Raw genomic sequence first — 18,637 nt, forward strand, 5'->3', positions numbered from 1 at the left:
TGAAGAGAACCACACTTCACCCAGAACATGTTATATTATTATTATTATTATCATTATTATTATTATTTTATGGGTGCAGCATGGCTCAGAGGTAGAGTGGCCGTCTAACAACCGAAGGGTCGCTGGTTCGATCCTCACTTCCCCCCATGACCATGTCCAAGTATCCTTGAGCAAGATACTGGACCTCTAAATGCTCCTGATGGCCCTGCGACAGGCTGGCGACCTGTCCAGGGTGAACCCCGCCTCCCTGGTTACCCCCTTGTCAGCTGGATTAGGCTCCAGCCTCCCCCAGGTAGGCCCTATAGAAAATGGATGGATGGGTTGTTTTTATTGTTGGGACAAGTCATTGATTATCTTTCTTATCTTATCTTATTGGCAGTTATTGTCTCCATGAAGCAGAGTGTGTCCTGGCTGACTCAGTGGTGAGCAGAGCTGCTGCAAAAAGGGCCCCTAACTGCCAGGAACCCCCAAAATTACTCCATCATTACAAGAGAATCAGCCTAACAGGTCGCTACATGCAAGTGCTCAAGCCATCTTATATCAGCGTGTAATGTGAGAGACAAAAAAGTGAGAAAATCTGATAAACGCAGGCAGGAGGAGAATTATATAAACTAGTGCTGTCAGGCGATTAAAAAATAATCTAATTAATTACAGTATTTGTAATTAATTAATCTAATTAATCGCATTTTAAATCTTATGTCTGCTTAAGGTCGCCAAATAAAGAATTCTAATTCTAGGACATTACAAAACTGTAGTGCATGAGTAATCAAATGAATACACTAAGAGGAGAAGTTGTTTTTTTTATTGGTGATTGAATAAAACCTGAGCCAGGTCATCGTAAGGCTGAGTCTCAAACAGGCGCTTTGACGAGCGACGCACGTGTGAAGGGACGAGCCACTGCCGAGTACGGGTCCTTCAACGGGCCAAGTTTAAAATGCTCGCGTCTGGGCAAAATTCACATTGAGCTGCCACTCAAGCGTGCTATAATTAATCTTGCATTAATTTTTATAACCCGTGAATTTGCAATGTAATTAATTGATCTAATTAATGCGTTAAAGTGACACGGCTAGTATAAACCATTAGGACTCTGCAGGCATGGATGTGTGTGCGTGTTCACTTCACACATTGCTGTGGTCCCAAGAAACTTTGAAGTTTTGTCTTTCACACTTAGGTGAAAGGTATCATGTTTGTTACACTCCAGCCAAGGCAGTCCAGTCTTAACCTGTGACATCATCACATTCCATAATGATGTCACAGTGCATCATCACAATGTATGTTGCACTAAGGTGATATATGAGGCGAGTATTTCCAGTTGCACCCGTGGTCAAGAAAATGCTGTGTCATTTTTGAGATGTAGCCTATTTTTGATGTATTTTTGATTTCAAATTAAATATCCATTTACTTTAATGTCAGCTTTTTGGTGACATTTTATTTTTATCATTTAATGTTTATTTTATCATTTCATATGATATTCATTAATCATTTATTAAACTGGTTTCTTTTCTGAATGCAATCACTGTTTTCTCTTTTTCTTGTCTTTTTTTTCTTGCAGCTTGAGAAGCACAGATCGTAGGGCGCTGCAGTTGCGATAATAACTCATCATCTTTCTTGGGGGGAACCTCAACACGCGCGTTCAGTCCGATACTGGTGGCGCTGTTTGATTTTTGGTCCACATTTATCTAATTTGGAAACATAAAATACAAATATGTCTGATCATCGCTCGAAGTATTATGCTCATCTAAAAATGATGAGGCTCTTTTCTCTGTCTCTCTCTTGCTTTGTGTGTGTGTGTGTGTGTGTGTGTGTGTGTGTGTGTGTGTGTGTGTGTGTGTGTGTGTGTGTGTGTTCCAGCCACTCAGACGCCAGCAGTAGAGTTGAGGCGGCACAAGCCTCCGGTGGTTCTCTGTATCCATCGTGATCGCAGCACATGTTACCGGGACCCGCTATCGCGGAACGCCTGGAACCAGAATGAGGACCGATAGATGGGAGTGATTGCTATTCTGGACAAGTGACGTCAGCAGCCCGTCGTCAGGGTCCCGCGGTGAATCCCGAGGAGCCACCGGGGATTCCTTCAGCTGGGGGACAGCGAGCCTCACCGCGGGGACTTTAGTCCTGGGAGATTGGAGACCAGGTGCGCTCGTTCCCTTCCCTGTCCCCTGTCCCGGACCAACCGGCTACTGCGACTGACACTGTCTCTGGAGTTTTGGACGCTCATGAATGACTCCACAGTTTTGGACTAATTCTTCCGTTCCCCGTCTGCGGCCAGAACTTGTCAATGTGACCAGACCGGACCGGACCGCTTACTGGCATTGTGATTGAAGACCTGCTCCCCTGTCCCTCTGCAGCCGCTGTGCTCCGTGTGTGTGTGTGTGTGTGTGTGTGTGTGTGTGTGTGTGTGTGTGTGTGCGCGTGTGCGTGCGCGCGCGCGCGCGAGCGAGTTATTCACAGTGCTGCTATGCAGACAGGCTGGAGCCTCGCTCAGACTGCTCCTCTGTAGCTGCTGGACGCCTCACACAGAAAGAACCTTCAGAGCAGAGGAAAAGCGCTCTGCGAGCTGCGATCCAGAGGGACAACTTGTGTGGAATAGCAGATGTTACACAGCTTTGTGCACTAGTGCGGATTATGCAGGATGCTGCTATGCAGACAGAGTGGAGCCAGAGAAAACCTGCTGGTAAAGTTGAAGTAACACACATACAGACACACGAGTGTGCAGCTTCTGCGAGTGCAGCCCAACAGTTTGTGTTTCACACTTGGCAGCTGAAGGATTATCAGGAAGACTGAGGTGTTAACAGGGCTGTGTGTAATTGAACAAAACTCATTCTGGGTGATCATGTGTTCATTATCAATAAGAATGTTTGACTGCAACTGCTAAAGTTTTGTCCCCTTTACAAGTTTACTGCAATGAAATTAAAACTCCCTGCAGATGAGAAGAAACCTTTCCTCTGAGGTCAAATGCTGCTAAACTGAAACATTTTGTGACACTTTTGAAGCCTCCAGAGGCAGAGTTACACTTCTGTTCTGTGCAGCCAGGGTTTTTTTTTTTATTTCACTTTGTTAATTTCACAATAACTGTTGGGAAATGAAGGACCCTCATCCCCTCAGCAATAGCTGGAGTAAATCCAGCGACAAAGACCCTGTGCTGGTCTCAGTACCAGGCACTCACAAGAAGTTCAAGAGAAAGTCCCGTGAGCCTAAAAGGCTGTTCAGCAGCCCCGAGCCTGACAAGGTGAAAACCTACCCAGTGGACATGTCTGATGTGGACTCGGTAGATGACACTCAGAACGAGCTGTGTAATGTCAGCAGGTTGGCTCCCCTACAGAGACATCTGATGCTTTCCCAGGAGGCCAGTCCTGCAGGGATCCTGTCAGGGTCACCGGGGGTCAAGTTGGCTCCCTCCCAGAGTGGTGCCATAGACATGAGAATTGGCAGTACTGTGACTGCCATCACTTCCCCAATGTCCCAGTTACCCAGTTCTCCATTCTCTAGCCCGGAGATCATCCACTGGCCTGCAGCAATCTCCCAGCCCCTGTCTAACAGATTCAAACTGGGCCCCCGCTCCACCTTTGCACTGTCAACGTCATCCAGCAGCCGCTCACCCAGCCACCAGGCCTTCTCCCTGGAGCCCCCTCTGTCAGGCCAGACTACAGCTCTGCCTGGCCCCCGAGTCTCCCAGACCTCCCAGTGCCATGAACACATGGAGCTCCAGGTCCACTCACCTAAGGTGAATCTGTGTGTGTGTGTGTGTGTGTGTGTGTGTGTGTGTGTGTGTGTGTGTGTGTGTGTGTGTGTGTGTGTGTGATGTACTTTTCTTGACAACCACTCATCCACTCGGCTGTATTTCTGGCAATCAAATGGAGAGTAGAGGCGAGGTTGAAGTCATTCAGGTGAGCAGTTGTCAAGAGAAGGCCCTTAATGCCAGTAACTTGATGGGTTAACATGAGGTGACATCATCACATTCCAGAAAAGCTCATTGTAAAGTAAAGCTTCCCCTGAGGAATATTTGCTCTAAATGGGATGTGGAATATCAGATGAAGGAAAATCTGTTCTGAGATTTACCTTGTAAGAGATTGAGATTATTGTACAGAAACTGGAGCAAATATGGAAATACTGTCTTTGTCCATTTGTCTAAGTGAGTCAGAGCTACTGGTCAGGATAGACAAGACTGTTTGCCCTGTTTTAACTCTATTATTTGCGCCAACTGTAACACGGGAAGTGCAGTCGATCTGCTTCATCCGTTGTGCCTGATGGAACAGTCAGTATTGATCACTGATAGCAGATGAGCTGAGGCTCGTCATGTCTCTGTGGTTGTGAGCTTCCCATCCTTGGATCACTCCTGTGCTCTTAACCTCTTTCATCCTCTGCTGTCAGGAGTCGTCCAGGAAACGTGTTGGGATGAGTGCTGATGGACCAGGACGACTTCCAGAGGTCAAGGCCATCCAGCAGACCAGGAGGCTTTTAGCTAATGCCCGGGAGAGGACCCGCGTGCACACCATCAGTGCTGCGTTTGAGGCCCTGAGAAAGCAGGTAAAGTAGAAAACACATACCAACATGGTAGAAAAAAGAGACTCCATGAAGGGCGGTCAGGCAGATGCTGAGCGGACATCTGGATGAAGATGATTCGCTTGAGGGTTTTTGCAAACAGATGTGTCTTGGGCAGGTTTGCTGTTGTTAGCGTCAGTCTCCATTAGCTTCAAGCTAAATATATGCGACTGTCTCTTGCTGCAATCTGTTTCATTGCTTGCGTAACAAACAAACAAACAAAAAATAGACTTTCCTTTATTGCGTGATTATTATCTGCCAGTCAAGTTCATCGTTGATAGCAGCAAACAATTTACTTCCAGAACTTACTAAAAGTATTTAGTTTGTAACTAAATATGATGCGTTGCTAAGGGTTATTTTATCAACTTAAAAGGCTACATACTCACAATAGTCTCTACAGGTCTGCTGCCCTCCCTCTCCCTTGTACCTTACTGACAAAATGCCAATCACACATGTCAATAACTTTCTCCTCTCCTCGCCTTTTTCTCTGTTCCTCAGGTGCCTTGCTATTCCTACGGGCAGAAGCTCTCCAAATTGGCCATATTACGCATAGCATGCAACTACATCCTGTCTCTGGCTCAGCTGGCAGAGCTGGACTACAGTTCCGACCACAGCAGCCTGAGCTTCTCTCAGTGTGTGGAACAGTGCACTAGGACACTGCAGGCTGAGGGCCGCAGCAAGAAGAGGAAGGTGAGGCGACATTCTTAATAATGGCTGGACTTGAAGATGCGGAGAGAAGGCCTTAAATACACAACCACATCACCCTCCTTCATTTCCTGTTCCTATAAACTCAACACAGTCTCCATATATCCTGACTGCAGTATAGTTGGCAGCAGTAATTTCACTCGTTCAACCACACCCACTGAATGTTCTCTCTATGTCTCATCACTTTTGCATTTTGTCCCTTTCATTTACTATTAAGCAGGTCCTGGTGAAGCATCAGCCCCAAGCAATAGTTCACCCATTGAATTTATTCAGTCTTTCAAGTACTCACAAATGAGTGTCTTGAGGTCACAAAGATGTGCTTTACTTTTTTGTAAACCCCTGCTGTAAGAAGAGCCAGCCACGTGGATTTAGCTTGAAGCCAAACATGACGGCTAACACCAGCAAAACGGTCCATTTACAAACTGCGCACCATTGTGTGGTATAATCCGCGTCTTCTGTATCCAACGTGTGCTCAGGAGTCCACCAAAACTTTGATCTGAGTTAAAAACAAACAGAAGCACCAAACAGGACGTTTTCTAGTTAGTTTGTGTTTTCCTACTATTTCATGTCAGTATAGGAAAGTGAAAAAGGCCTGTGTCCCCCAGCCCAGAGAAGGTGGTCCTGACAACAGGTGTCAGTCCCCAGTCCTGATGAATACGATGGTCCAGTGAATGGAGGAGCATGCAGTTACTAACCCCACTGCAGATGGTGTCTGCAGTGTCCTTCAGGAATTAGTCACGGTGCCATCTGAAGCATCCCTTGCCCCTGGCTTTCAAACAGCAGCTGGGGATGAACTCATCATTGCACCTTCTCCCAGCAACACCAGTTTGAATGATAGAACATCACAAAGAGCCTTCATATACACACACACACACACACACACACACGTGTGTGTGTGTGTGTGTTTTGCAGTGTGAAGTGGAACTTGTTGCCTCCCATCTCTTTAGCTCCAGGGTTCTTCACAAGCTTGAATCTCATGTGAGTCTGGGTGATCAGGTCTTTGTAGATGGATAGTCAGCCTGCTCCTCCATGAAGGCCCTGATGGGAGGTTGTTGGACAGTGGACCTGGTGAGGGGACGTATGCACTGACCCTTACCAGCCTATCCATGGCTATCATCTCTTAGTAGTACACTCAGTAATTATTCCCTTCATAAGTTTGTGTCCCTGTGGAATGTCCAGCAGCGATTCTCAGGCTGAAATAGATCAACACAAAGGTTATGGTGCCGGTTCTTTGACCAGCTTGTGGGGTATGGACCCTTAGGTGTCGACCAGGCCACCCTTGTTCTCTCAGATTTCTCTGTTTAGCTTGGGGTTCTGCAACTGTGCGCTCCAGATACCCCAGTACCCTCAGGACCTCAGTATCAATACGGAAGTTCTGCATTGTGAATGAACCTGTTGAAGAACATGATGAATTGAACAAATCTGTTCTGCAACTATGAATGCAGACATCAGCACCATTCATTCTTGTGGCGGTGAACAATGCCACTTAATTCTACGGCACCCGACCTGACGGGTGTTGTAAGTTTACAAGTAAACTGCAAATGAAGACACAGCTCTGATTTCCGCTGAGGCCAGTTATGGGAATGTGAGGGAGCTTTTTGACCAGTTGTCAAAATTTAAGACAAGTTGTGCCTCCTGAGTCTAAATGTTAAGCCTGACAGTTTCAGCCACATCAGCACTGAAACTGGTATGCCTGAGTGAGTGAGGATCACGAGAAAACATTGACAGAGTTCACCTTAAATACACAACCGACATCTGAGAGATTTAAAATGAAGTGCCGAGAGGTGTGCATGTGTGATGAGTTTTTAGATGGAGAGTGTGTGTGTGTGTGTGTGTGTGTGTTAATTGTGCATCCTACAGAGATAAAAATGCAGCACCTCTTCCTAGGGAATGAAGAACTTGTACCAGCTCCTGTCTTGTCTCTTCCTATTTTATTTTGTATGTTTGCCCTCATGTGTGTTGCGTTTACTTCCCATCTTGGTTTGGTTTCCTGCTCTTTTTGTTTACGTGCCCCTCTTTACTGTAGTTCACCTGTGCTTTGCTCACACCTGTGTTTAGCTTGCCGTCAGTTCCTGTCGGTCTTTTGCCGGATCGTTGTTGTGTGTTTCTGCAGTGATTAGTGATCTATTGTGGCTCATCTGCTGAGCTCTTTAGTTTCTAAACCCAAACTGTTTGTGGAACTTTGCCCTCCTGGGTTTGGTTGGTTGTCTGTTTTTAACCGTTTAATTAATTAGGAACTTTGTATGGGTTAGGGTTGGCGCTGGAACTGAAAGTGTAGACACTGTTCTCTTGACACCTGTGACTGAATAACGTCAGGGTGGAGAAAGGTGAAAGTCTTGTTTTATGGAAGTCTTTGTTTTTATCCAAATGGAAATCGAAGCATGAGAGCAAGCATGACAACAATGTGAAGATTCTTTAATGGAGTAGAAGCAACACACACACTCGTTGTGTGAGGCACTGATTCAAAGCAAAATGTTGCTCTCCGATGTAAACTTGGTGGTCGTGAGTGTTATTTTGTAACTAGCTTGATCTGGTCTTCCTGCTTGAACCCTGCTTGGTTTCTGTTGCAGAAGGTTTGCATGAAAGTGGACCTGGTAGAGCTGTGGACCCGCTGCTGCATGACATCAGCACCCTACCTTCTGTCTTCATTTTTCCTTACTTTCTCTTGGGAGAAAGTGATGAGTGACACACTCAGAGGCCGTGCTACATGCGATGGAGGCGGAGGTTGAGTGAAAGTTAATCCCACGACAAAAGGCTTAGGTGGTGCTTCAGGATTTACAAAATAATGATAAAAATACAGGATGTATATTAGCTGTGATAATATTAAGTGAGAACCTCAAGGTCATTTAAAAACATTATAGCACCCTTGTGGTTCTCAAATAAATATATTTCAAAGTGAGTAATCTTGGATGAAAAGGTTATCATTTATGCGTACAACTCTAACTTCCAGCTTCACACTAAGACATGCTGCTTTTTTGGATGGAAACTAGCTGAGAGCTTTTTTCCTGCTTGCAAGCCGTCTCTCTGTGTGCATGCCAGCATGTGTGTGTGTGTGTGTGTGTGTGTGTGTGTGTGTGTGTGTGAGTTCTCAAAGTCCCAGACACCAGATGTTTAGAGTGCAGGGGAAGTGGAGCTGGCGCCATGAAGGGCAGAGGGCAGTGAGAAGGCACGCGAACTGAAACCACACACACACACACACACACACACACACACACACACACACACACACACACACACACACTCACACACACACACACACACACACACACACACACACACTTGGCACATTCCCCAGCAGCCTCTCCAACACATTCCCCCACTCTGCCTCTCCAGGCCATCTGCTCCAACATACTTTGAAACAAGGAGGGGAAAAAACACAGTCATCATCAGTCTGTCAGACAGCAGCAGCTGGTGGAACGACAGAGAGAAAGCAGAGGGGGGGGGGGGTGGAGAGAGGGGGGTCTGGCAAGAATTAAACGCCTTTTTTATTTTGTCAGAGCCACTGAGTCTGTGTGCATAGTTAGCAGAAAAGTTTTTTTGGTTTTTTTTGTGATCTGGCCCCATCACAAGATGGAGGTCATGCAACCGCAGGACAAATATCAGATCCTGGATGTCTCTTTTACACAGTTACATTGAGAAAAAAAACAACTTTTCAACTTGGAATACTTTTATCCCAACAATCTGATTGATCTGTACTTGCAGCTTCCCCAACTGTACAAGTATTTAAAGTAAATAACCTACAATTATCTTTGTTGCAGCAAACAAATATACATTAAAATGTCATTACCAAAATGTAGTGAAAGCTGCTCCAAACAATGTTTTTGTATCAACAATAAATAAATGACGATGTGTCGCGGGAGGTTATGATCGGAACTGCAGCTCTCCTCAGGTCAGGAGTGTCATGACAGCGCCTCTGTAACATTTGGCTTGTTTTTATGGCACACAACTGGGTGAATGTTAACACTCTCATTAACGTTCTGTGGCAGCAGGCAGCTGTTCTGTCTGAGAAAGCTCTAGAAGCCAAGAACGTGAGTGATCCGCTGATGAACAGCAGTGGAACATTTAGCAGTTTCAGAGTCAAACTGAAGCTGAAAGAACAAATACCAACAGGTCAGCTAAGACAAACTTGACTCCAGTGGAACGGTAATGCTACTGCGAGGTCACGGTAACGGTAGTGTGACTGTTTGAAGTAGTGGTCCAATACAGTGTCGCGCTGTAGTTTTCTACTGCCCCCACTTGGCCAAAAGAGTAATTCCTGCTTCAAGAGTTTTAAAAATCAACGTTCTAAACATGACAGGATGTATTCGGAATGACAGAACAACCGTAGAACTGTCGACTTTAAGGTGACACTGGAACAGGTGGCATAGAAAAAAACAGGACCAGTGGGTTCCCTCGTTTACCTCCAGTTTTAGACATTTGACACGAAGGCCTCCAGAGATTCACTTGATTTCACTGCATTTTTGGATGTGTTGTTCATATAGAACACATACCTTCCATTTTAGTCGAACAAAAGGCTGTATAAGTAATGGTCCTCTCTGGCCCAGCTTGAAACACTATCCGCGTGGGCAGTAACTACATCCTGGTTGAAGGCTGAAGAGGCTGGTGATGTCAGTGTTTGCTGATGGAGGCTACGTCCAGCTGTCACACTCCTGACATGAATGGAATACTTTTGGGATGGCTGTGTCAAATTATTCAGACTGAGCCAACAACCAGCAGGCAGGATAATGCTGTATTTCACACAGCGTTGGTTGAAAATGAAGAATCAACGTATGAACAGGACAAAAATAGCAATAAAATCAATGCCACATACATTATATCACAATAGTTTTCTCACGATACTGTGAAAAAATACCAGCTGTAGTTCAGTGTATTGTTATAAAACATATATAAACTCACGTACATGAGGTGATGCACAGCAGCTCCATTTTTGAAATTTAGTTATCTAGAGCATTGCAATAGGTATTATATCATATCGTATCCTAATGTCTTGTGATAAAACGCACCGTGACCTATGTATGGTGATGTGTACCCAGCACTAACAATTTGATTTTCCTCCATTGGCCCAGTTTTCATTTTAACGCTTCGTTTATGAGCTCAGAACACACAGAATCATTGCATTAGTCTGGCCTACGAGAACTGATCCTAGTCATCACTTAAAAGTGTGCTTTTATTTTGTCGACAGCTGGGAAGGATGCCGGAGGACATGTGATGTTTTCAGACTACTGTTACCAGGAGTGTCTCTGTGGCCTGGTGTCGCCTACAGGCTGCAGACTGCATGGCCACAGGATCACGACGGGCTCAACAGATGAAGGGTCTGTTGCCATGGACACCAGTTAGGCCTCACACATCCTAGTAAAGGACACATGATGTAGAATGTAAAAAGGAAACGAGAAAGACAATCCAGGGTCGCTTGGGTTTAGTATTTGGTTTAATCTTGCCTGTACCATGTGCTTTTGTTGTTGTTGATGATGATGATGATGTCAACTAACTATACATTGTATTTTTAAATGATAGCAGAAAATGCAGTTCCAACATATTTTGGGATGAACTGGGCTGTCGTGTGCTGTTTGAGTGACACCACTTATCCAACACCGTTTAGGCCAAAAAAAATTATTAATGAGTTAGAGATGACAACGTTTACATAAAGCTACTCTCTCCTCTGTGGCCTAGCCCAGTGTTTTCTTATGTTGTGTATCACTTTAAGACAAGTTAGTTAGCATCTCAGTTCTAGATGCTAATTCCGAACGAACTGTGAAACTTTTACGTCTAAACATATCCTCACAGCAAAGGGCAGAATGATGCAGAATATGAAATAAAGCACAGACATTAACAACATAAACCCATCTTTGGTTTCAGTTATCAGTATTTTATAGAGAAATATAATAAAAAAAATACTCTCGTGTTTTTGTTTTTGAATATTTTTCACACCACAAGTGGTGCAGAAGTGTCACTGTCACTGTTCTACCAACATTTCATCTAAATTTTCTCATACGGATGGTTTTATTCCCCCACCCTGTAGGTCTCTGCACCCCCCCCCCCCCATGACATTTAATGACATTTCAGTTCATTCATTGTTTTCAAGTGGAACGTTTACAGTTTCAATACCTCAGCAAAAATGGCACAAAAAAACAACAAAAAACAAACTGGACCCTTTCTGTACTAACAGCAATTAACAGGAGAAAATACACATCAGTGGGGACTGGGACCTTTAAATCACTTCTCTGATGAAGAGAAATGTCTGTACTTTGCGTGACTCCCCATTCTTGACAACTGCTCATCAAATCTTCATCAAACCTGGTGAGTATACATCAGGAGCCCTGAGACAGTGCTGAATTTCAAGTTATTTAAATGAAAGTTTCTCATTTATTGACCATAAGTTGTTTTCTCTGTTACAATCCAGGCAGTCCAGTATTGACTGATGGACAGAAAATGAATTCCTCACATTCCATGATCATGTGTACGAGTGTTTGTGGTATGACAGACAATCGATGACGGATGAAGAACCAAGAACACGTCGCTCAGAGCTGTTTCATGGCCCATGTTCACTACGTACCTTTAGTCCACAAATTTTACTGAGTTAAGGGGAAACTTAAAAACAATGGGAGTGTCGGTACCTAATTTAGGATTACATAATTTTCTCATCTAAGAGAATTTCAGGAAGTATTTTTTAGTGCCAAAAGTAGGTCCTAAATCTGAAAAGTTCATGGCAGTGAAGAGCACTTCTAAACCCCAAATAATCTGTGTATAAATGCTTTAACATACTGTGACTGTTGACACAGTACAGCCCTCAAAGTATTTTTACAGTCAGGGACCACAGACTTATGGCTCCTCCTCCTGACATCTATTGCGTAGCTGTAGTCGTTTTTAAGTATTTGCAAGCTTGCGTGATTGACAAGAGGAACACAACAGATGTAAGAGTTGCTAACAGCCATCAGGCTTTACTTTCTGTCTGCAAGACTAAATTGAAGGTTAAAAAAAAGTTGTGAATTTGTGCGCAAGAACATTTCCAGAATGAGGCTGAATGTTAACGGTACCATGTGAGGTTGATTCTGTACCTGCCTGTAGTCTTTGTGCTAAGATAACTGCACAAACCTCTGCTAACAGTTATCTGGCTCGAGGTAGAACACCTAACGCTCCAATCTCCCAAAATATTACTTTGACTCTTAGATTGGTGCATCATGTAAAGGTTCAGCCCAAAAAATGTGTTGTCATTGCTCTGAATGATCATTCTTTATTTAGAGCACAGAGGGAGAGGGTATGTCCCGTCTAAAGATTTGGGGGTATTTTGCCAAAGAAAATTGTCTGGTGTGTGTGTGTGTGTGTGTGTGTTTTATCAGCGGATAACACAGACGTCCAGTATACAGAATTTGGCTCTACATGTGGGACAGGGGACTTTGCTTGACAACCACGTCTCAGGTCTCTGCTGGTCCTGGCGGCTAGCGAACCATCGACCCAAACAGGACAGACACCACATGGGTCTGCAGAAACACTGCTGGCACTCTGACTCATGATCAGCTCCTGAAACACACAACAGTCACACAATCACAGAACCGCTTGTGTAGTTCTCCGATTGCTCTCACACACACACACACGCACACGCACACACACACACTTACCGTCTGCTTGGCAGAGTCTGAGCAGCTTGGTGTTTGCTGGCACCTGCATACAGCCGATGCAGGGCTCCACCTCCTGGGTATCAAGAACACATTGGTGTGATTTATTGAACGCTGTGGTCAGACCAGCAGGATTTGATTGTTTTTAATGGCAGTGCTAAACAGAAGCAGCTGCAGTGGAGTACCTGTCCACTGGGGAGAGTGTAGATCTGATTCAGGTCCACCTGAGCTCGGAACGTTTCCAGGAACAGTTCACTGATAGTTTGGTGGATCACGACATTAGCGGCGTTCCTGATGGGGGCGTGGAGCTTCTCCCTGAGCTCTGCATACTCCATGGAGTTCAGCCTGGAAACAGCAGAAATAACAAGTAGAACTTTATGGATCCGGCACTTTGCTGGTGTTTGACAGCTGATGCTCTGGTTTTGGACACACCAGAGGGTACCTGATATCAAAGGGTCTAACAGCAGGGTTGATGCTGTGCACTCTGAGGGTAAGGAACTGTATGGGGGAGGTAGAGTCCGGACTCAGCTGGTGCTGCCTGGACTCCGTCACTGTCACATGACAGTCACTCTGTGAAGCCACGTAGACGCGGTAGGTGGTCACCTGGAGATGTGACATGCAGATAAAGCAGGAATGTCTTTGTCTGTATTTGTTTTTCCCGGTTGTTTGTTCTCTTGATTATTGTGTACTGTTGGCTGTATGGTTGGTGTTATTTTGTTTTTCTTGGTTTGGCTATAAAACAAGCTATTCTGATAAATGTGTGTATTTAACCATGCACTTCAACTAACTGAAGAAAAAGATTTTTTGGAACAGTCAGGGCAATCACCAACAGCAGCAGGTGGTGCTCTGCTAGAATACTGCTTACTCAGTGCAATAGTGTTCTCCATGAGTATTACACTCAAGGAAGGGCGCAAACCCAATGATCCCCAGTACAACTCTCCCAGTAAATGTAAATGGCTTTTAAAATTTCACTGAAACAAGCTGAACACACCTTTAGCACCCAGCTGTCAGTGATGATGACTCTGGCTCCAGGCGCCCCTGTAGCAAACTTATCTATGCGTCGGAATTCTGTGTTGATGCTGGTCGCCACCGAGCCCCAGTTGGAGAGAGGAGGTTGAGCATGGGCCTGCAGGACCCTGGAGACGGGATGGTTGTGCCAGCGACAGCGTGACCAGTAGATGACCAGCATCCAGCTGGCCAACTGGAGGCAGAGGGAGAGGGCAAGAAATGCTTTCCAACTGTCGCTCGCCTGGTGGAACACAAGAGGACCGCACAGCGCACGTCAAGACCCTGAGCATCGCCAGCACCTCACTCGCTCAGCAGCAGCACATTCTGAATCATCCCTGTGGTTTCCTAGGATTTAGTTGTTGAGTTTCTTGTAAATGTACTCACAGTGGATAAAATAGAAGCTGGATTCTGCTAGCCAAGGATGTCATATACCAGAAATTTGGTGGCAAAACCACAGAATATCAAGGTGAAATCAGATACCAAAATGATAAACCACTTAAATTTGTGCATTTCAATCTAAACTCATTTAATAAAAGTGTGGAGTGCACAGTCTGTCTCCATCTCTGCATTGCACCTTCCTCTCCACTGATGTCTGCTGTTTCTTCAAGTCAAGTCAGTTTTATTTGTCTAGCACCAAATCACAACAAAAGTTCTCTCCTGACTCTTTACTAGTAGAGCAGGTCCAGCACCTCACTCCTTCAATGAATCTACACCCAACAATTCTCCATCAGCAGCACATCCTGCAACAGTGGTGATAAAAACCTTCCTTTTAACAGGCAGGAACATCGAGCAGATCCAGGCTCAATGGGGACGGACGTCTGCTTTGACTGTTGGGGGGAAAGAGAGCAGGAGAGCAGGACAGAGACAAAGACAGATAATGGAGGAAGACAGAAGGAAAGAGAGGGACAGAGATAAAGAGGGGGAGAAAGGGAAGAGACTGATGGACAGACGGGGACGTGAGCAGGTGGAGCTATGGGTGGCAGCTTGAGCGTCTTCAGGTCTGTAGTCACAAGTGTCGTGTCAAATATGGTTCTAATGTCCCTGATTCTGGGCCTCCAAAGTAGAAATTTAACTTCTGCTGCTAGCAAAGGTTATACAACATTTTAACCTTTGCTCCAAAGAGAAATATACAACAGCGTGGATGAGCGTTGAGGGTCCTTGTGTTCAGAGGCTGGAGTGAAGGTGGACATGAGTTGGTCTCGAGAAAACCTTAGAAAAACAACCCTATCTGACTTATCGGACTACGTGAAGCCGAACGTGAAACTGTGACTCGCCTGTCATATTAACTATATTCTTCCACACCACACCACTGTGTTCCTTAATGAGCCAAGCTTTCTATTTATTGACTTTCATTATTCAACACTGTAAATGCCAAATCTCAAGTGTGGCAGGTATAAAGATTTGAATGTCAAAATGAGGACGATGCGCTCAGATCTTTCTGCGAATCGTTACAGAACAGGAATATAGTGGATATGAATACACAAACAATGATCCAGCATGTGCTTGTGAATGACGTCTGGCTATGTGACATCATCTCCAGGGCCACCCTGTACGGCCAATTTAGCGTATGAATGTATAATAAACTGCAGCTTCCCAGCCTGTCATCGGCGAGCGCCCCCCATCCAGCAGCCATGTGTATTCATTTACAGATTGCAATACACATTTACACATTCTTGTACACATTCACGAATTTTATTATGCATTTAAAAATTACTTCCCACATTTACAAATCTGATAATGCACACAGAGGGTGAGATACACATCTGCAGCTATTCTGCTACTGTAATGGTCCCATAAGCACGTGTGGTTTATGTTTGAAGTTGATCTATGATCCTACATCTGTTTTATCAGCAGTCAGAAGGACTGTAATGTTGTCTGACTTGAAGGGGGGGGGGGGGGGGGTGTTAATCCACGGATCGAAGGTCACTGTTTCTTGACCGAAACCTGTACCTGCTTAAATACTGGATGGGATGGTTACATATTTGAGCTCCTCTGACCTCAGCAAGTCGTAATGCAGCCATTGTTACTGCAGAGGTAACAGACAGGAAGAGACAGACTGACCTGGTGGATGAACACCAACTGTTTTTCTGGAGCAGCAATACACATGCCCATATAGTAACCTGGAGAGGTGAACACCATCATAATCAGAAGCATGTGACACACGTTACAGCTCATGATGAGATTCAAATGCTGAACACTCTCAGTAATAACAGACACAATGCAGGATAATGATATTTTCTAGAAATGTCTCAATAACTTAAAACACCTTTAACACAACATAGGACACTGGGCTGGCCCAGATCTTTGGGATAATGTGTTTTGGCATAGAACTGTACAAATATGACATGTCTGATTTTTAGAATATTTAGTCAGTAAAAAACTGTGAAGATACAATATGTCATACTGTTAATATGTTTAATATGTGTGTACTGTATCAGTGCGGATAGAAAATGTCCTCATATTGGCATTTATAAACAGGATATAACTAATCCTGGTGTTATCATCTTTATTCAGAATATAACTAGTCCTGGTGTTAGCAAGTTCATTCAGGATATAACTAGTCCTGGTGTTGGCAGGTTTATTCAGGATATAACTAGTTCTGGTGTTAGCAAGTTCATTCAGGATATAACTAGTCCTGGTGTTGGCAGGTTTATTCAGAATATAACTAGTCCTGGTGTTGGCAGGTTTATTCAGGATATAACTAGTCCTGGTGTTGGCAGGTTTATTCAGGATATAACTAGTCCTGGTGTTAGCAAGTTCATTCAGGATATAACTAGTCCTGGTGTTAGCAAGTTCATTCAGGATATAACTAGTCCTGGTGTTGGCAGGTTTATTCAGGATATAACTAGTCCTGGTGTTGGCAAGTTCATTCAGGATATAACTAGTCCTGGTGTTAGCAAGTTCATTCAGGATATAACTAGTCCTGGTGTTGGCAGGTTTATTCAGGATATAACTAGTCCTGGTGTTGGCAGGTTTATTCAGGATATAACTAGTCCTGGTGTTGGCAAGTTCATTCAGGATATAACTAGTCCTGGTGTTAGCAAGTTCATTCAGGATATAACTAGTCCTGGTGTTAGCAAGTTCATTCAGGATATAACTAGTCCTGGTGTTAGCAAGTTCATTCAGGATATAACTAGTCCTGGTGTTAGCAAGTTCATTCAGGATATAACTAGTCCTGGTGTTAGCAAGTTCATTCAGGATATAGCTAGTCCTGGTGTTAGCAAGTTCATTCAGGATATAACTAGTCCTGGTGCTTATTGTTTCTTGATCGAATCCTGTACCCACTTAAATACTGGATGGTCACATATTAGATCTCCTCTGACCTAAGAAAACAAAACCAGTCATCATGTGTCCACAGTTACTAGCTATAACTAACCCTGGTGTTAGCATGTTAATTCAGTATTAAACAGTAAGGATATAGCATGTCTTTGTGTTAGAATTCTTTTTCAGTCTACAATTGAGAGGATATGACATGTCGGATTGTTGACATGTCCACACAGGGTGTCTTATTTTTAGCATGGTTCACTGTGGAGGTGTTGGAGGAGCAGTTCGTATTCCTGCAGCCTCACACTGTCCCCCTCCCACTCTGAGCTTGCGTGTCTTAGTGGTGATACGTCGGTAGCAGCAGTAATAGTACTATAATATTTCTAGGTACTGTTAAGCTAACTTATTAGGTTCCCTACCCAGCGGAAGGGCGGAGTGGACCAGCAGGGTGATGCTGCTCCTCCTGACATGGTACTGGATGAAGCCCACGTCCTCACTTCCGAGCCAGGACGAAAACAGGTTCTGGACCGTTAGACCGGCTGACCGGAACTCGTTGGGCGTGAACACGAAACATAGAGCGAACACAGTGTAGGCCAAAGTAAAAGTTACCTCCGGACTCTCCATACTTTATTTAGGTCTAAGTACTTTCACTAACAACAGCGACGACGATGTTTACACATTTCCTTCCGCATAACTTTCTTCTTCTATGGTAAATTCTGACAAATACAGTTGCTGCCACCTACTGTTGAAGCAAATAACGACAGCATCAACAGTAAGAGCTCTAAATCGACTAAATTATACTGTATTTGGTATACTAAATTAGATCAAATCATAAAACCGTAATTATTATTCTGTAATACATATTGTACTGTACTATTCTTTTCCTATTATCAATAATGTCTGGTTCACAACACAAAAACCTTTACTAATATTTTTGTTCGACACTTCTCGTGACTGATTCAATTTCTTCCTCACCGATAACCGAACTTGCAAATCGGTTAATGCAGAGAACTGCTGTGATACCAAAGTGTTAAAATACAGTGCATATAGAAATATATGGTTAGTTTAACAAGTATATATATATATATATATATATATATATATATATATATATATATATATATATATATATATACACACACATATATATACATATATATACATATATACACACATATATATATTTTCACACATATATATATACACACATATATACACACACACATATATGCATACATACATATACACACATATATATATATACATATATACACACACATACACATATATGTATATATATATACATACATACATACTACCACTAACCTGTATGGCTGTGATATGACATCATCACTGTGACCAGATATAACAAATCATCCAGGTAATGAAGCTGTAGAACTCTGATCATCTCCATAGACAGTCCCGTGTTTAACTGGTAGGATTTTACACTGTAAATTAATGACCCTGCTAATGATGTTTGCTTGCTCCACATCAATGGAACATCAATT

The 18,637-nt window shown here is 43.8% G+C and overlaps 2 protein-coding genes across 2 annotated transcripts; one reads left to right on the forward strand and one right to left on the reverse strand.

Moving 5' to 3' along the window:
- Positions 1-1,870: 1,870 nt before the first annotated feature.
- On the forward strand, positions 1,871-11,089 carry atoh8 (atonal bHLH transcription factor 8). The gene is made up of 4 exons (XM_086222486.1): positions 1,871-3,721; positions 4,369-4,524; positions 5,038-5,229; positions 10,427-11,089. Exons 1-4 carry the CDS (start codon positions 3,080-3,082, stop codon positions 10,451-10,453), a joined length of 1,017 nt encoding a protein of 338 aa, XP_086078612.1. The 5' UTR covers positions 1,871-3,079; the 3' UTR covers positions 10,454-11,089.
- Positions 11,090-11,302: 213 nt separating this feature from the next.
- On the reverse strand, positions 11,303-17,825 carry tmem129 (transmembrane protein 129, E3 ubiquitin protein ligase). Its single transcript, XM_086222487.1, has 7 exons — positions 17,549-17,825; positions 15,927-15,985; positions 13,849-14,106; positions 13,300-13,460; positions 13,043-13,202; positions 12,861-12,933; positions 11,303-12,762 (listed from the first exon to the last, which is right to left on the reverse strand). Exons 1-7 carry the CDS (start codon positions 17,751-17,753, stop codon positions 12,578-12,580), a joined length of 1,101 nt encoding a protein of 366 aa, XP_086078613.1. The 5' UTR covers positions 17,754-17,825; the 3' UTR covers positions 11,303-12,577.
- Between the last annotated feature and the right edge of the window lie 812 nt (positions 17,826-18,637).

Source organism: Aulostomus chinensis, chromosome 13, assembly GCF_037954235.1.
Source record: "Aulostomus chinensis isolate RoL2024-O1b breed Wild chromosome 13, RoL_Achi_v1.0, whole genome shotgun sequence".
Taxonomy (NCBI): domain Eukaryota; kingdom Metazoa; phylum Chordata; class Actinopteri; order Syngnathiformes; family Aulostomidae; genus Aulostomus; species Aulostomus chinensis.